Here is an 18277-nt window from a genome sequence, read left to right as displayed (position 1 = left end):
TATTTGAATGAACTTTTAGTGGTTTCATTATGGTTGTAATTCATTATGTTCATTATAAATCTGCAGGAGGAGTTTTCTGCCCCATTTCACATTAGGTGGCTTTAACATTTACGTTCTTAATTGTTATGAACTTGAAATGTAAATAATTTGATATACTTATTGTGTATGTACTGTTTTGTTAAACTGTCATAAGATGGAGGTCATCTTACCCCAGGGGGTATTCCATAAAACAAGTTTACCAAACAAGCCAGGCTTATTTCAGTTAGTCGGACTTATTTTGAACCAAATCAACTGACAATAAGTCAGACTAACTGAAATGAACCTGGCTTACTTGGTAAACTTGTTTTATGAAACAGGTCTAACTTTTCCCACAAATCTAAAGTAATTACTGTGTAATTACAAATATCCACATAAAATGTATAAGAAAAAAAACACACATAAGCTTAAAAAAAAAAACAATTTTAAAATGTATACAGACATCCCTAGAGTGTGCATAATTACATGCAAATAATTCTAGCTTTAACCCTATAGCAAGTATGCATGTTAATTAATATTACTCCGTACTAGTAACAAGGACAACCCTTATAATTTTAAATAAAGCAAACAGTGTAAGGTAAGCTCCAGTGTGCCATTGAGGCGGGGATCAACTGTGATGATGTAACAGGAAGCTACTACACTGAATATCTTGCAGCCTGACAGCCGTCGTCATTCACACTCTGCGCGTCTCGCGCTCTGATATTGTTACATTGTTTCATGCAATTGTGACGCGGCGAAGGAAAGAAATGACTTTTAGTGTTTTTAAATAACAAGAGGCGTTCGTTTTTATCTGAACATCTCTAGAACACCTTGGATTTAATCTGCAGGTAAGGATATGCTTGATACAGATGAACGACTGGTGAATTATAAATATGGTCTGACAGGGAATTAATTTAGCAAGTGCAGCTGGAGCCTCTCCTGTCAAACAGGCTTCATGTCATGTTATAATAGCTGCTGACTGAACGGAGTCCAAGACTTCTAATGAATTAATGACAGCTTTAGACTGAGTAAATAAATAAATAAATAAAACGGCGGCTCTCTCCGTTGGACTGTCGACGCTATTAAAGCGAATTTTTGGAAATATCATAACTGGCATTTGGCTCTTATGTTACCGTAATTTCCTAGCTCCGCAGAGATGCGATGTGTGAGTGTGACCACATGTGTGCATGTGTATGTCTATATTCAGCATTAGAATCCTCAAGACTGGATTGCACTTACAAATTGATCATAATTTGAATTTGTATGTTCAAACAAGATTTTATAACAAAGAATGACTGTACCCGATACTGTTGTTATTACCATCATGTCAAGCGTTATAGAGAATCGTTCTTCAAATAAATAAATACTTGGTTTTTCCTTTGAACTGTAAATGAGCAACAATCAATTTTTATATATAAAGGTTAATTATCTTCCAGATTACTTCGCAAAATGCAATACTTGTTCAATATTTTCGAAAATCACTTAAAGGATGAATTTAGGTAGTCAAAAGTGGTAGAAAAATAGTTTGTTTGTTCAATTGATTATTTTCTGTAAAGAAAGTGTCTGCTTTGATATAAAATTAGTCAAACCTAAACTAAATTTGCTAGTAATTATTTTGGGGACCTCTAAATATATTTATTTTCCATTCAGTCTTAGAACTGTAGCTCTTATTGTTGTACTTCATCACTATTCCAAAACCTTACAGCCTACATCAGTACCAGGAACTGAGAAGATAAAATACCAGCATCATGAAGTAACTAGAAATACCAAGGTCTGTTGACACCTAACCTGACAGAAGGGGTCTGACAATCTCTCCAAGGAGGACGAATTGTGATAATTAACCAACAGATAGTCTTTGGCCACATGGTTACATAAGCAGCTGCTTGTGCATGATGAAATACTGTGAAGCTGATGAAGGAAAGATTGCTAAAATGATTTTGCTCATATGATGCAATGACACTATCTCTGTTTGATGGGTAATATCTTCCGAAGGTCTTTCATGTGAAATGCTCTCTTATCCCTGCTGCTTGACTCTTTAATCTCATATGCAAGCATCAATTATTATTGCTGATACTTACGGTAACAGATCTTAAACTTCCAAATGTAAAACTTCAATTATGGTGTATAATTCATGCGTAGTTTGTGCTATTGGCATGAATGATACCTCAAATCATGCAGCTATCAAAGACCAACCTGAGCAGACACTAGAAGCAATGTAACCACCCAGAAATCCCCAGTAATGGCACAGACGCATGCACTTAGAACACCTTACCGAAGGCATAGCAAAGCTCTCTCAACCAACCATAACATCCTAGAATCATGGCAGTGCATTTTGCATGAACAAGCACTCTCCAATATCGCTTATTTTCATAATCAGACCTAATACATAGTGCTGAGGTATGAATAATTTGTGCTATGGATTCAGTTGCATCGGTTGCAAAATTAAAAGGTTAGTGACTGTTCGTCTCTAGGGAATGCTAGCTGGCAAAGGGACCTAACGAAAGAGGATTTGTTACTTAGAGCACGGAAAGCCAATTAATCCTCACACAGAATATGTTAAAGAGCATAGATTATGTTTTTAAAAGGGAATCAATTATTTAGCCTCGCCGTTTGAGAGCCTTTTATGTAGATCTCAATGCAGAGCCCCAAAGCATGCATGTGTTTGTCAGGGTTGAGTGCAGCTTTCAAGGAGGATTTAATGTCAGTGGAACAAAGCTGTGTTCCTGGCCTGGCGACATTGCATTCAGTTACTGTGCCATTACCATGGGTCACCCTTACCTCCGTCACGGAGACGTGGAGAGCAGACAGTAAACCATGCCAGAATGTTTTACTGCAAATATAGCCATCACAATCCAGTCCTCAGTGTAAAAGCCTGCTCTTGAGCAATATACTTTATAGTCCCACTGGTTGGATTAATATAATTTGTGCACACTGGTCATAATTAGATGCATGTGAGCTCAAAACATCCCTGAGCATTTGCAAAGTAAATGTTTTCTCCACCGCAAGACAGGCCGTGATATGTCTTGCATTTTTCATTAGCAGCAATGATAAGATGCTTTAAATTAATGCAAAAAAAATATATAAATAAAAATAAATAAACAGATTTATTACAGTCAGAGATTTGGTGTCTTGTTTTATGCATTAAACTGGAGTCGGGCTAATAGGACCATTTAATTTCCTCTCTCCAGATACATTAGGTTTTAGTGTGTTGAAGTGCGGCAAGCCTTTTATCGCAACCCGCTATCTAGCTGTTATTTCTATCACATCTATTTCATTCACTAGTCAGTATTATCGCATTGCATTAAACACAAATACAAAATCATAAATGTTTTATTTCTAACTGTCATTGAGATACTCGGTAAATAATTATTGCTCTAGGTATAGTCTTATTAAATATCTATGTCTCCTGTATACACAAGTAGTTTGACATATACGCTGCTTCATATTTTTGTGGAAACCATGATACACTACCATTCAAATGTTGGGGCTAATCCAGAGATCCTCAAATCTGGCTAGCGAGAACCACTTTCCTGCAGAGTTTAGCTCCAACCCTGACCAAACTGACCTACCTGTGATTTTCTAGTGATCCTGAAGACATTGATTGGCATGCTCAGGTGTGTTTGATCAGGGTTAGAGCTAAACTCTGCAGGAAAGTGGATCTCGTGAGCCAGATTTGAGGATCCCTGGGGTAATTGAATAAAAAAAAAAAAAAGAAAGCAGAAATGTTTAGCAGAATTGATCAAAAGTGATCAAATATTTCCTGTTTGAACATTCTATTCATAAAAGATTGTTGAAAGAAAATATGTCAAGGTTTCCACAAAAAGATTAAGCAGCAAAAATTTGTATATTAGAATGTTTTCTAAAGGATCATGTGAAACTGAAGACTAAAGTAATAGCTTCCGAAAGTTTTAGTAATAGACATTTTTTTCTAAAGTTTAGTAATAGACATTTTTAAATATATTAAACAGAAAGCAGTTCTTTTAAATCATGTAGCCTTGGTGAGCAGACATCTTTAAAATAAATTCCTAATTATTCCTAACTTTTTGTCAGTAGCATCTACTGACATATTAACAATTTTAATATGTCAGTAGATTTTGAGTCAATATTGTGGACAATGCATTTTCAGCTGTTTTGTAAAAATCTTATTTGGTATCATAAAATATTTACAGTAAGGTCCACTGGGAAACCACATTGAAAATATTCACCAAATATTCAATTTATGTAATTCAGACATGGCAATAAACAAAGTTTTAGGTTACAAAATATAATATTTTTCCAATTCAAATTTTCACATAATATAATTTGCATTAAACATTTTAATTTGAATGATGTAAAATAATATATAAAATCTTTAATACATAAAAAAAAATCTAAATAAGAAGTAAGAAGTCTTAAGCACTATTTAGTTTTTTCGGACGCTTGAACCCCATTGTATATTGGCCTTACATACACTATCAGCCACCCCCAAATCTAGATATCAGTAATGGTTCACTATACGTGACTACAAACAGCAGCTTTATATGAATATTCCTATGGATACTGTCAGCCAGGTTTGTCCTGCAGTTTGATTAATCATGGCCAAACATGTCACTGATAACACAGAGTGAATGGGACTGTAGAATTTTTAAAAATGGACCCTAGAGATGAAGGGCTTGTGTGGGTTGCTGGACAGTGGAAATATAAACAGAGCTTCAGAATGAGTGTCTAAAGCTAATATACACTAAACAAGCCGTCATTGGCGGACAGCGGCTTTAAGATTTACTGGCCTCTGCCACCACTCGGAGTGCGGGGGATCCTGGGAACATATGTGGATGAATCAGTGCCCACCCACTTCCAAGTGGGTCAGTCTTGGGTTATCATGTGTCTGCCAAACACTTCCTCTAACGTGGGATTTAATTTTTCACGGAATGATTTAGGAGCACCAAGTGGAACTGGATCTTCCTCTTCTAATTTTAACACTATTTTTCCCCTTAATCTCTCACTTTTGTTTGCTTCTCACGGAACGCGCTGAAAGTGTTACCTGAGTTGCATAACTCATTGGACCGCAGCCTTTCGTGCTAAACCTCTGATGTCGTTCTCTCATGTAAGCAGCAAAGTCGACTGCAGTTCAAGTTCAGGACCTTGCACATGCCTTCTCTATTCCTGGAGGGTACAGGCTGAAGGCCTGCGGGTTTAAAAATAGGAGTGAATGTGATCAGGTTCCGAGTTTTATTTTCATAGCTCAGAGGAATCCTGGGAGCGCAGACTGTTGTCCTGTAGAGGCAGAACTCTTCTGGTCCTGGGTTATGGTCCGCAGAGAAAGTGGTTTTACGTGTTAGACACAGAACTAGCTGTCTATACACAGCAGGGCGTCTCTGGGGATCTTCTATGAACACAGCTGTCTAGTTTTAATATATTGGGAATATATGTGTTTCGTCAGATTTCCTAGCAGTGAAATAGATAGAATAGCAGTTAATTTTGGTTGCTGAAGAATCACAAGAGGGTCGAGGTTCTGTGTCTCTGGTTTGAGAAAGTCTTAATTGCCTCTTCAGTTAGTTTATGCATCCTAAAAAGCCAGGTGAAATAAAAGGAGACCTGATCCTTCTTTTTGATTTATTGTAACAAGCCTGTTCCCGCAGAATATGCAAAATCAGTCGTTTTGGATGCTTCATTTAACAAAAAATGTTCTTCATTGCAAGAGCTTCTATGTGATTGTCTTGCATTTGGGTATCTGTGCTACATGCTTTCAATAATGCATTTACTGTAAACTAGAGATAACGGTTTTTAGCAGCCATAACAGTTGCAATATGCTGTCAGCTAAACATTTGAATATCTGAATCATGCCAGCTGATACCACTTTATTTACATGCATTTTATTTAGTTGTTTAGCATCCAACTCACCAAAGAAAGCTGCAAATCAAATAACAACACAAATTAAATGGAAAATTTTACATTTATAATTTTGTTAACACAGGGACAAATTTACTGAACAGCTCAACCAGATGCTAAATGTCCTAAAATCCACTGGGGTTATTTAAATATTTGTATGAATTTAAATTTTTAATGTGTGCTGTTACTTGATCTGTAGATTTTTTTTGGTGAATGTTTCATTAAAGGAATATTTTACCCAAAAAAGAATATTTGCTGCAGATTTACTCCCCCTTAGGTCTTCCAAGATGTAGATGAATTTGTTTCTTCGTTGGGACAGTTTTTGAGGAACTTGTATCACTTGCTCAACAATGGATACTCTGCAGAGAATGGGTGCCGTCAGAATGAGAGTCCAAACAGCTGATAAAAACATCACAATCTATACAACTCCAGTCATCAATGAATGTGTTGTGAAGCAAAAAGCTGCTTGTTTTTAATAAGCAAATTTATCATTAAGATTTTTGTAACTTCAAACCATTGCTGTTCTGGTTAAAATATGAGCCCTATCCATAATATTGCTTTCTCCAGTGAAAGTCATCCTGTATGAATCAGGTGAAAAATATGCACAAGCGAAAACAATCCAAAACAGTTCTAAACAATTATTTTGGTGGATTCTGATGTGCAAAACAACACTTTTCACTGGAGGAAGCAGTATTATGTATTACGGAGTTGTATTTTGGCCAGAAGCAAAAAAGTTTAAAGTTAAATGCTTTAATGATGGATTTGTTTCTTATAAACACACAGCTTGCTGGTGAACTGGAGTCATGTGGATTACTTGTGGATTATTGTGATGTTTTTAATCAGCTTTTAGGACTGCCATTCTGCCATTCCGATGGCACCCATTCACTACAGAGCATCCATTGGTGAGCAAATTATGTAATGCTAATTTTCTCCAAATCTGTTCTGATGAAGAAACAAACTCATCTACATCTTGGATGGCCGGCGGGTGAGAAAACTTTCAGCAAATTTTCATATTATTATTAAACAAAAATGCCTTCATTGCAAGAGCTACACGATTACCTTGCATATGGGCATTAGTGTTACATGCTTTAAATAATGCAATAATGCATAATGCTAGAAATAACTGTTTTAGCAGTAATATTTTCAAAGGACGTTCTTTGCCAATGTTAAACACTAAAAGTTAGAATGTGCTGTCAGCTAAGCACTAGAATATTTGAATCGTGCCAACAGATACCACTTGAGTTTTCCAATTCACCAAAAAATTCTGTAAAGTAACAGCACAAATTAAAAAATAAATAAAATAAGAAGAATATTTAAATTACTCCAGACCTTTGAGCATGTGGTTGAGCTATTTAGTAAATTCACCCATGCATAAAGATCATTTTCAAATTTTCCATCATGATATGCATCTGAATCCAGACACTCAAGAGCAAGTTATGACAAACAGTGGAAACACTTTGGGGATTAATTATGATTTGAGCCCTGAAATAGCTTTAAATATGTATTTACTTTGCAGGTGTTATTCTGGAGCAGCTTGTGATGGCTTTATTTTTAAATGTGTATTTTTGTAACTTAATATGACCCGCTTTGCCACCCTGTTTTATTTCTGTTCTCCTTGGGGTGTTTGTATCAGTAGCCACACTGGAGGATAATGGTCGCCCCTAGGGTTCTGCATATTCAGCTGTACTAGGCAGGAAAGGGTGGTTCACATTACCGAGCATCAACATTAGCAGATTTGTCAAGGTAGTTAGCTGCTGTGTTTCACAACAGCAATTTGCTGACCTGATTTGGCAGATGCTGGTGTAGCTTTCAGTCTGAATTAAACATTTATACTTTTTTGCTTAATCCTCAACTTTTTATATTCTGCTTTTCATACTCTCTGGTTCTATTTTAAGTTAAAGTACTGGTATATTCGTCAGATTGTGTTACAGTGTATGTTTTCACACCCTCTTTTGTAATATCCTCCAGCTATCTAGACGAACCTGATGCTCAGGTTTACATAATCCCTCAAGTTGTTGCTGCATTAGCTGCTTTTGTTGAAACCATCATAATCTCACATTGAAATAACCTTATTATGTTTATTTCATAGAAAACAAATATGACAAGCTTGTGTCTACTGTGATTCTCAAAAATGGATCTCAGGTCTAAAATAAAAAGGCTACATGCACATAAACACAAATAATAGACACACACACACATACATATATATACTGTGTGTGTGTGTGTGTGTGTATATACAGGTGCATCTCAAATTAGAATGTCGTGAAAAAGTTCATTTTTTCTTGTAAGTTATTTTAAAAAGTGAAACTTTCATATATTTTCAAGCTTGAGAATACTGTCAAGCAAAGCCGATTCAAACACTTGGGAGAGCTTCACAAGGAGTGGACTGAAGCTGGAGTCGGTGCATCAAGAGTCACCACGCTCAGACGTCTTCAGGAAAAGGGCTACCAAGCCACTTCTGAACCAGAGACAACGTCAGAAGCATCTTACCTGGGCTGTGGAGAAAAAGAACTGGACTGTTGCTCAGTGGTCCAAAGTCCTCTCTTCAGATGAAAGTAAAGTTTGCATTTCATTTGGAAATCAAGGTCGCAGTGTCTGGAGGAAGAGTGGAGAGGCACAGAATCCATGTTGCTTGAAGTCCAGTGTGAAGTTTCCACAGTCAGTGATGATTTGGGGTGCCATGTCATCTGCTGGTGTTGGTCCACTGTGTTTTCTGAAGTCCACAGTCAATGCAGCCATCTGCCAAGAAATTTTAGAGCACTTCATGCTTCCTTCTGCTGACAAGCTTTATGGAGATGCTGATTTCATTTTCCAGCAGGACTTGGCACCTGCCCACACTGCCAAAGATACCAAAAGCTGGGTCAATGACCATGGTGTTACTGTGCTTGATTGGCCAGCAAACTCGCCAGACCTGAACCCCACAGAGAATCTATGTCAAGAGGAAGATGAGAGACACCAGACCCAACAATGCAGATGACCTGAAGGCCGCTATCAAAGCAACCTGAGCTTACATACCACCTCAGCAGTGCCACAAACTGATCACCTCCATGCCACGCCGAATTGAGGCAGTAATTAAAGCAAAAGGAGCCCCTACCAAGTATTGAGTACATATACAGTAAATTAACATACTTTCCAGAAGGCCAACAATTCACTAAAAATGTTTATTTTTATTGGTCTTATGAAGTATTCTAATTTGTTGAGATAGTGAATTGGTGGATTTTTGTTAAATGTGAGCCTAAATCATCACAATTAAAATAATCAAAGACTTAAACTACTTCAGTCTGTGTGCATTGAATTTATTTAATACACGAATTTCACAATTTGAGTTGAATTACTGAAATAAATGAACTTTTCCACGACATTCTAATTTATTGAGATGTACCTGTATAATTGCTGAAAATTCAGCTTTGCCATCACAGAAATAGATTACATTTTAAAATATAGCTTATTAAAATAGCAGATAACAGCTGGAAATAATATTGGAATAAAATTTCATAATATTATTGTTTTTACAGTTTTTTCTTTTGTTTTTGTTTTTTTCAAAAAGAGTCATCTTTTTTAACAACACAAAAAAATTGATTAATCAAATATGAGTTTACTTGCAACATGAATAAAAATGGAATCTGGTAATAATTGTGATAATACTCTTGCGCGCTGTACATTTAGAGTTTATTTTTTATTTACTTTTGTACAAAAAAAAAATGAAATCAAAAAGAAAAATAACAGCTATGAACCACTGAATTACAGTACTGTTAGAGACGAGGATGTTAATGCACATAAATGTGATTCAAAATTGCTAATTGCATATACTAATCTAATAACAAAGACATACTAAAAATTTCTGAAGCTATTTAACTGTTACAACAGGCATCACAGCCATTACTGCCTATAAAGCAGAACTAAAACCATCATATACATTGCTGCCCATGTGACAGATAGCTGTGTATGCGTGTGGAAGGGCACAGGGATCAGACAAAGTAAAAGCTTGGCATTTTCTAATGGTCTGTTCTACAATCCACCCTCCTACTTAGGCTTTCTAAGACAATTCAGAGCAGCTTTCTCTCTGACAGCATTGCCAGTGGTGTTCTCCAGCATCTGCATGACTTCATTATGATTCGCTTTGTAAAGCTCAACATCTGGTTGTGCCCAAGGCAAGCTGTGAGCCAATGTTGACTTCATTTTCATGTTCAGCTAATACACATTAGCTGCAACCAACAAAAAAATCCACAAGAGTGGAATCACATAAAAGGATGGTTTGAGGGTTTGAGGTGCCCTGGCAAAACAAAGGGGTGGAGTAAGTGTGTAAAGGAGTGAACTGCACCTGAGGGCTTCGGGCTGTTATGTGCAAATCATGTGGCAGGTTACAGCTGAGAATATATGGTGCAAAGAATATGTTGCCCTTTTGTTTTTTCTACAACATGTATGTGGTCTTATTCCAGAATTTTTCTTTTTTTTGCAAAAATACATAAGGGTTGCTAGTTACAAGAAAGTATGGGTTGCATTTAGGAGCAGTGTTAAAGAAAAAAAAAAGATGAGTTTGTTTCTTCATCAGAACATATTTGGAGATATTCAGCATTGAAAAGCAGTGAATGGGTGCTGTCAGAATGAGTGTCCAAACAGCTGATTAAAAACATCACAATAATCCAAAAGTAATCCACACGACTCCAGGCAATTAATTAATGTATTGTGAAGCAGAAAGCTGTTTATATAATAAATTGTTACAATGTTAATGTTAGATTTGGTGCTAAATTTCTGCAGTTCTGATGCAGAAACAAATTCATCTCGGATGGCTCGCAGATAAGTAAATTTAAATTTTTGGGTAAACTTTCAGTTACTTGAAACTATTATTATATGGTTATGGAATACTAAAATAATTTTAGTTAATTAAAATTAGCCTGAAATAAAATGAAATCTAAATAACAGAAAAAAAAAACAATCAAACGTTAAAAATATTGCCTTGGCAACTAACTGAAATAAAATAAGTTTAAGTACTAAAATTGCTAGTATTAAAATTGAAGGAAAAATTAAGAGTAAATAATATATATACATACACATACAGTACATATGTACAATAAAGCATTCAACAAAATTACTAAAACCTAAAATTACAATTAATATATAAAAATAAAAGCTAATTCAAACGTTTAATTATTAAAATTAATAGAACTAAAACTGAAGGGGAAATATGAACTTAAAACAGACAAATAATAAAGCAAACAATGAAATTACTCAAACTTAAGATAAAATAAAGGCTAATTCAAAATACTATAATAGTACATCAATAATACTAAAATAACACACCTTGTCAAACCTCTTTTAAAACCTTTATATCTGGTGGCAGACAGGAGTTATTCACTGTTCTCAAAACACATGCTGTTTTTTTTTTTTTTTTTTTTTTACAAAATAAGAAACTTTGTCCACTTTTTACACACAGCCTAGCTATCATATGACATCAAAAGACTTGGAATGTAGAGGGCATGACTCATATGGGCTACTTTTATGGTGTTCTTTTCAGAGCTTGACAGCAATGTATGGATGTGTGAAATTCCTCTAAAACACCTCTTTCATTCATTCATTCATTCATTCATTCATTCATTCATTCATTCATTCATTCATTTGGTTTTCCATGTCAAAAATAGCAGCACATTTTTGTTTTTTGTTATATAAAATTAAGGAGTAAATATTGACAGAATTTTCTTGGATTTCAATTCAATATATTTTAAGGAGTGTTTATCTTGAGTTGCAATGTTTACATTTGCATCTCTAGTGGAAACGAGATTGATACAAATTGTATGCAGGGCATATTTACAAGTCGAGTATGTAGCTGAGTGATTAGTCTAATCGCTGCAGATCACATTGTGGGAGTTCTAAGCGAGCTGGGGTTATTCTGAAAAATAGGAAAAGGTAATTATGAATGCTCAGGAGGAACTTGGACAGAAAGCAAACATCCTTTGGTCATTGTAGGATGTTTACAAGCTTCAACTGCATTCAAAACAATAGTGCTGATAAAGCAGAAATAATTCTTACAAATCTATACACCAGTACACAGTCCTGTGCCACTTTATTTTATTTTTTTATAAATATAAGACTTCAGACGTGATCAATATATGTATGATACATAGTCTGCTAAGTACCACACGTCAAAGTTTTATATATTACCCAATGAGGTATAAAGGGAGATTGCCTGACCAACAAAGTGACCTTTTTGTCTATCGATTGCAACTGTAATAAGGTAACACATAAGCAAAATAGTCTGGAATGCTCAGCCATTTATCAGATTGCATGTTTGCAGGAAAGTGTGTCATTTTCACTTACGAATAATTGCCCCTACAAGTATTATTAAAGGAAGCATTATTGGATTTCCGTTTGTTGGATAAGTAAGGATGGAGACGACTGGTCATTACTCAGAGGCGTGTGCGTGCACTTACCCTCGATTATTTCCTGCTCATTCTGAATTGTTTTCCACTTGATGTGGCACATGATTTAACTTCTGCAGTGACCTCAATACAAATGTATTTAGATTAGAGCAAAGGTTAAAGAATTTTAACATGTTCACCACAGTACTAGTACGTATGGAGCCTCTCATGACATACGGGAAAAAATATTGGGGATAAAATAAAGAATGCCTTACTTTGTGCTCATGTATTAAAAATGTGTTCCCTTTTTTTAATTAAATCATGCCCATGTTTAATTAATTTGTTTCCTTATATTAGCTAAAAGGTGTTTCTTTATTAAAACAACAGCATATGGACTAAAAGATAACTACAAGGCACGCTTAGAACAGCTTAGACGGAACATTATCTGCCATTGTTGTGGACACTAATATAGTTTTCTTGTAGTTTACCTAAAACTAGTGAACAAATGAGTAAAATGTGGCAAAGTTTACCTTAGGGTTTGTCTTAGGGTTACATGCATGTAATTATGCATAATTTGTTATTATATTACAGCAAGTACATGTAAAGTGTAACAAGGACACCTTAAAATAAAGTGTCCATTTTTTTTTATTAATGTTTCATATGAATTATTTCTAATTTAGTAAATATTATATTAAACTAAATAGTGTGTAATAATTTAATAATTTGTGAAATCATATATATGGGCTTCATATCAGCCAACCTGCTCTCAACATCAAAAAATCAATATAGGTCGACCACAAGTACATGTACAGTACATACAGTGTATGTTATTGCATTCAAAAAGTTAACAAAATCTCTTAAAAACAGCTATGATGCCAAACAAAGGCTATTAAAAAAAAAGTACAAACTGAACTTGCTCCATCTCTCCTCATCCCCCGAGTACTGAGACGATTTATCTGTGTCAAATTGAAGCAGTTAAAATGACCATAACACGCATCCAGTTTCCTCCCATGTGCTTGCACTCAGGTTTCATTGGCAAGGGAAAATACTGCTGTTTGTTCAAGTAGTGCGATCAACAGAAGATAAAAGGGTGCGGATATCAGTAGAGGATAGATATCAGCAAGACCAGCCTGCAGAGTGGCTCACAAAGGCTCTAACCTGCATGTTTATTCCCTCAAATGGAAAAGTAAACACCATTATTTCAGCTGCAGCCAATGACGCAAGATTGGGATCCGCCAGTGCTGTTTCATGATATGCTGCATTGTGGATAAAATTACGACTGGCTTTCACCATCTGTTTCTAATTTTCAATACCCCCCTTTGCTTTCCCCCCGACACTCCTGCAAGAGTGTGACCCAATATGAGCAGCATAAGTCCAAACAGACCTGAAGACATGCCATAACTTCCATGTGAGCAGTCAAGGGACATTATTTAGTAATATCAGGGAACGTTTATCCACATCAGCTACTCTTTTTTTACGCAGTATTTTTTATTGCGTATGAGGGTCCCTCATTGACTAAATCATTCTTTGTGAACTGGGATTTGAAGAAACTGCACAATCTAGGTTAAAGTGTTTGCTTGACCTGGCTAGAATTACAAAATAACCATTCTACGTAAGGCTGAGTATAGTGAATATTCAAGCTGTGTTTAAAGTTGTTTAGCTAGTGATATAATTGAGCAAAAGTGAGAATATTGGAATGGTTTATTTGTCCATTAATTTAAGGATTTGTCATTAGCCATTAGACACAGGGCATTTGATGTGAATAGGTTCAAACTGTCTATTTAAGTGAACTGATTCCAGCTTGATAAGAGTTATAAGAACTGAAGTAACCATCAGAGACAGTAGAGTTCAAATATTACAAATTTGTATTCTGTGCATGTGTGTCTGGATGTTTCTGTGTGGGTGTATGTTTGCAATAAGCTAGAGAAGACAAGCACTTCTGTTTGTGTCAATAACAGCATAAGAGTCCTTAGAACTGTGCAGTGTTTTAATGACATTACCTTCTTTGCAGATCGATACTGGGTCATTGCAATTGCCAAAGATGATGACAGCTAGCAGCTGGATGCTCTGTCTGTTTCTGCTGGGATCTGTCACTGAGGTTTGCCATACTATTTTTCATAAAAATGTTTCAGATTGCAGTAGTTTTAAAATATAGAGTGGTGCAGAGATAATATTTTTGTAGGCCAACCCGGAAATTAGCATCACCCTGGTTCCATCAACCAAACCAAACAGGATTTCTTTCATTGGCTTTCAGATTATTGCAGAAAACCTGCTCTGTGACCAATACAAGTTTATGATTCGTGCGTGTTTTGTAGTTAACTAAAAAACAAAAATAGTTAACTAAAATTAAAAGTGAAACTAAGATTAAACCCATATTAAACATTTTAGTTACCTAACTGAAATAAAATAAAACTAAAATATAAAATATAACTTTTCTCAGGTAGTTGCAAAGGCAACACTTTTTTACAAAACTACTAAAACTACAAGAAATTGACAAACACACAAAAAAATACAAAAATTTTAACAAAAATTCAAATGAAAGTAGATGTCTAAAAACTAGTTTAAAATATTAATAATTGCTTTGGTTGGATGTTTAATGTCCCCGACAACCTCTATAGTCCCATTTAGCATTTTTTAACATAAGTAAAAGCTTTAAAAATCATTAAAAAAAAATCAATGATGTAGTTTATGTCATAGAAAAATACATTTGTGTTAACCACAGACCTTATTTCTACACTCACACTTTACTTTTTTATTATTTTAAATAAAAAAAGTAAAGAGTGTAAAGACCATCGATTCTACCGTGCGACTCCACCGGGCTAGGACACCGGCAAAGGATATAAGTATCGCTTTTTTTTCTTTTTTTCTTTTTTTCTCTTTTTATGTTTGCTATTGAAATGTTGTTGTATGCATTTGTCAATTTTATTTAATTTCTGTATTTTCTTAAATGGGTGTGTATAGAGTATTTACAGAGTTTCAACTTTTAGTTTTAGTTACTTTTTCTTATTTGTAAGTCGCTTTGGATAAAAGCGTCTGCTAAATGACTAAAAGTAAAGTACGTAAGTAAGTAAAATGCTAACTCATTTCAGAGTTATAGGGTAATGTCTTTGATGTTAATGTCTCATAATGTATATTATGTGTAAGTAAAGCAGCTGCTTAAGTAAATTACAATGAGTAATTAGTACAGAACACATTAGGTAGCATTTAGCAACTTTAAGTGAATATATGGGGTTTGTGCAACTACATTGAGGAATTAATCCCCTGTCCCAAATATATATGGCTCTAGTTAAGACTAACCACATGTAGTAGTAATTTTACATTTACCTGTCTCGCACATTTAAAGAAAGAAACTTGAATAAGATGATTGTTTGTGAAATCAGCCTGTTCTCAGACATTACTTTCTTAATGTGCCTGTTGTTTGTAGTTCATTGTTCTAGCCAGTCCTGAGTTAAACGAAAGCCAGCAGCAACATCCTCAAAATGTGTACCATGACATCGGTGTTACCAGAAACAAGATTGTGACGGCACAGTTCGAGTGCTATCAGAAGATCATGAAGGACATCAGTCAAGAAAGAAGAGGTAGACAAGTGTTTTTACAAGACAGAGTTCAAGTTGTATTATTCTGTATCCTGGCAATGCATCATTTTCATGTTACTTTGCAGATATTCATTCTGCAATTATAGATTTGATGCTATTGGTGACACAGAAATGACACACAGCAGCTTCAAGCCAGTTCATTCTAGCCAAATAGCCATAACACTTTTGTACTCATATTTTACGTGTGTCATGCTAAAATAATAATATATAACAATAATAATTCAATCTGATTTTCCATAAGCCTCTCATAGACTATGTATTGCAAACGTTGACAGTAGTTTTTGTCATCCTGTCTTATTAGTACAGGAAGAACACACAAAGCCTCAGGTGGCTCATATTTATTCTGTTAGGAAGAGTGAATTTGGCCCCACTGGGTGGCAGGACAGCTGTGAAATATTAGCTCTGTTCCAAAACCTAGTAGACTTCCTACTTAGCATGCTAAACAAGACACAACAATGACTGATTTGGAACGTTTTCCATAGGCTGCAGAACAGCTATAGCTCTTGGGGGACTGGGTTATGGAACAGGCTGGTAGAACTAAGAATAGTGATAATGAAAACAGGAAGTTGCAGTTTCCCAGTCTCCACAGAAACCAATAAATGTTTTGGGCTTTTTTTCATATCTAGTTGGCCCGGTGTGCAACAGGACCTGGGATGGATGGTTGTGTTGGGACGACACAGAGACCGGCGTCACTTCTGAACAACACTGCCCTGACTATTTCCAGGATTTTGACCCTACAGGTGAATATTCAAGTTATAAGGTTTAGTGTAAGTGCTTTCTACTCATCTAATACACATACATCATTATTTCGCTCCATTATCCCTCTCTATCAAATCATGTTAAATTCATAGGCTAAATGGCGATTAAAACTTTTATAAGGCTTATTTTCTGCCCTGAAGTAAGATAAGATGAATGGATGAACATATTTTCAATATTAAAGACATTTTCCAGGTTTTATACATTTTTCAGTAAAGTTATTAATTACTGTAATAATTTCTAAATTTAATCTTAAGAAGGGCTTAGAAACATAGCAGTAAAATATCACTTTAGCCATTATTTTGTTCTTATTTATTATTTATATTTATTTATATTTTAACCCTTCACAAAACAAACATAACCAAATGAACAAAGCCTGGCATTTACAGCATTAGAAAATAAAACATGATGAGAGAGGAGGAATATATATATATATCGTCTCGGTTACGTATGTAACCCCGGTTCCCTGAAGGGAACGAGACGCTGCGTCGAAGCGCTAGGGGAACGCCCACAGCGTGACCGCGCTCTGAACCAGAGTGTAACGTGTCCAATGGAAGGGCGAGACGTCATAGGCGGGTGACGTCACTGACCGGAAAGCATATAAGCACGTGCGGTGGAGCCGGCGTTTGCTTCCAGGAATGAAGCAACCGCCCGCAGGGATACAGGAAGTATGGCTTCGAGACGCAGCGTCTCGTTCCCTTCAGGGAACCGGGGTTACATACGTAACCGAGACGTTCCCTTCCAGGAACTCGAGCTGCGTCGAAGCGCTAGGGGAACGAGATGCCCACGCCTCCAGACTTCCAAAATACCTGCCCTGTGTGTATCACTGGGAGCACAGCGAGGGCGAGAAAGAAGAGCCGGGAGTGGCCGTAAGATCAAGGTGATAGAACCGAACAAAGGTGAGGGGCGTGGACCAACCCGCAGCATTGCAGATATCCTGCATAGAAACCCCTGCCAGAAAGGCCTTGGAGGCCGCCATACTCCTAGTTGAATGGGCCTTAAGCCCCAGAGGCGAAGGGATGCCTGAAGATTCATAGGCCAAGGAAATAGTATCCACAATCCACCTGCTAAGGGTCTGCCTAGAAGCAGGCCGACCCCGCTTAGGAGGACCGAAGCAAACTAGCAATTGGTCCATCCTTCTCCACAGGGCAGCTCTGTGGACGTATACGTCCAGTGCTCACACTGGACACACACAGTTATGCTTTCGCTGGTCAGGCTCCCGAAAGGGAGGAGGACTGAGGGCCTGCAGCACGACAGGCCGTGGTATAGAAGAGGGGATCTAGGAAATAACCCGCTCGAGGGTAGAAAAACGCTTTGGCCAGACCAGGGGCAAAGACGAGATAAGAAGGGGCCATGAAGGGCCTACAAATCCCCACTCTCTTAAGAGACCACAGCCAGGTCCCCGTAGGGACACGTCGTACAGGAGGCCTCAGCGCACCGTGGAGGAAACATGTAACCAGGGGGCGTCGACCCACTGTAAGGCCACCGAGAAGGGCATGGTAGGCCGATAAAGCCGCCACGTAACCTTCAGGGTGGAGTGAGTTACCCCTGCGGAGAAACAGGCCTGCGGGACCTGCAGCACTGTACCAAACGGGCAGTTAACTGGGTCAAGGTGGCGGTCTCCGCACCAAGAAGTGAAATATTTTCACTTCAGGGCATAGTTTCCTCGTAGAGGGAGCTCTGGAT

At 36.7% G+C, this 18277-nt stretch overlaps 1 protein-coding gene across 1 annotated transcript in view; it reads left to right on the top strand.

Annotated features, from left to right (window-relative positions):
- Positions 1 to 640: 640 nt before the first annotated feature.
- LOC306876882 (calcitonin gene-related peptide type 1 receptor) overlaps positions 641 to 18277 on the top strand; it is a 31876-nt gene continuing 14239 nt past the window's right edge. The window contains exons 1-4 of the mRNA XM_079428324.1: positions 641 to 863; positions 14251 to 14337; positions 15664 to 15817; positions 16462 to 16575. Of these exons, the coding sequence (XP_079284450.1) occupies positions 14281 to 14337; positions 15664 to 15817; positions 16462 to 16575 (325 nt within the window). The 5' untranslated portion in view covers positions 641 to 863; positions 14251 to 14280. The remainder of the gene's footprint in view (positions 864 to 14250; positions 14338 to 15663; positions 15818 to 16461; positions 16576 to 18277) is intronic.

This window comes from Barbus barbus (assembly GCF_936440315.1).
Source record: "Barbus barbus genome assembly, chromosome: 11".
Classification (NCBI taxonomy): domain Eukaryota; kingdom Metazoa; phylum Chordata; class Actinopteri; order Cypriniformes; family Cyprinidae; genus Barbus; species Barbus barbus.
Note: the sequence above shows the minus strand (reverse complement) of the source record. Positions and strands in the feature narration are given on the sequence as shown.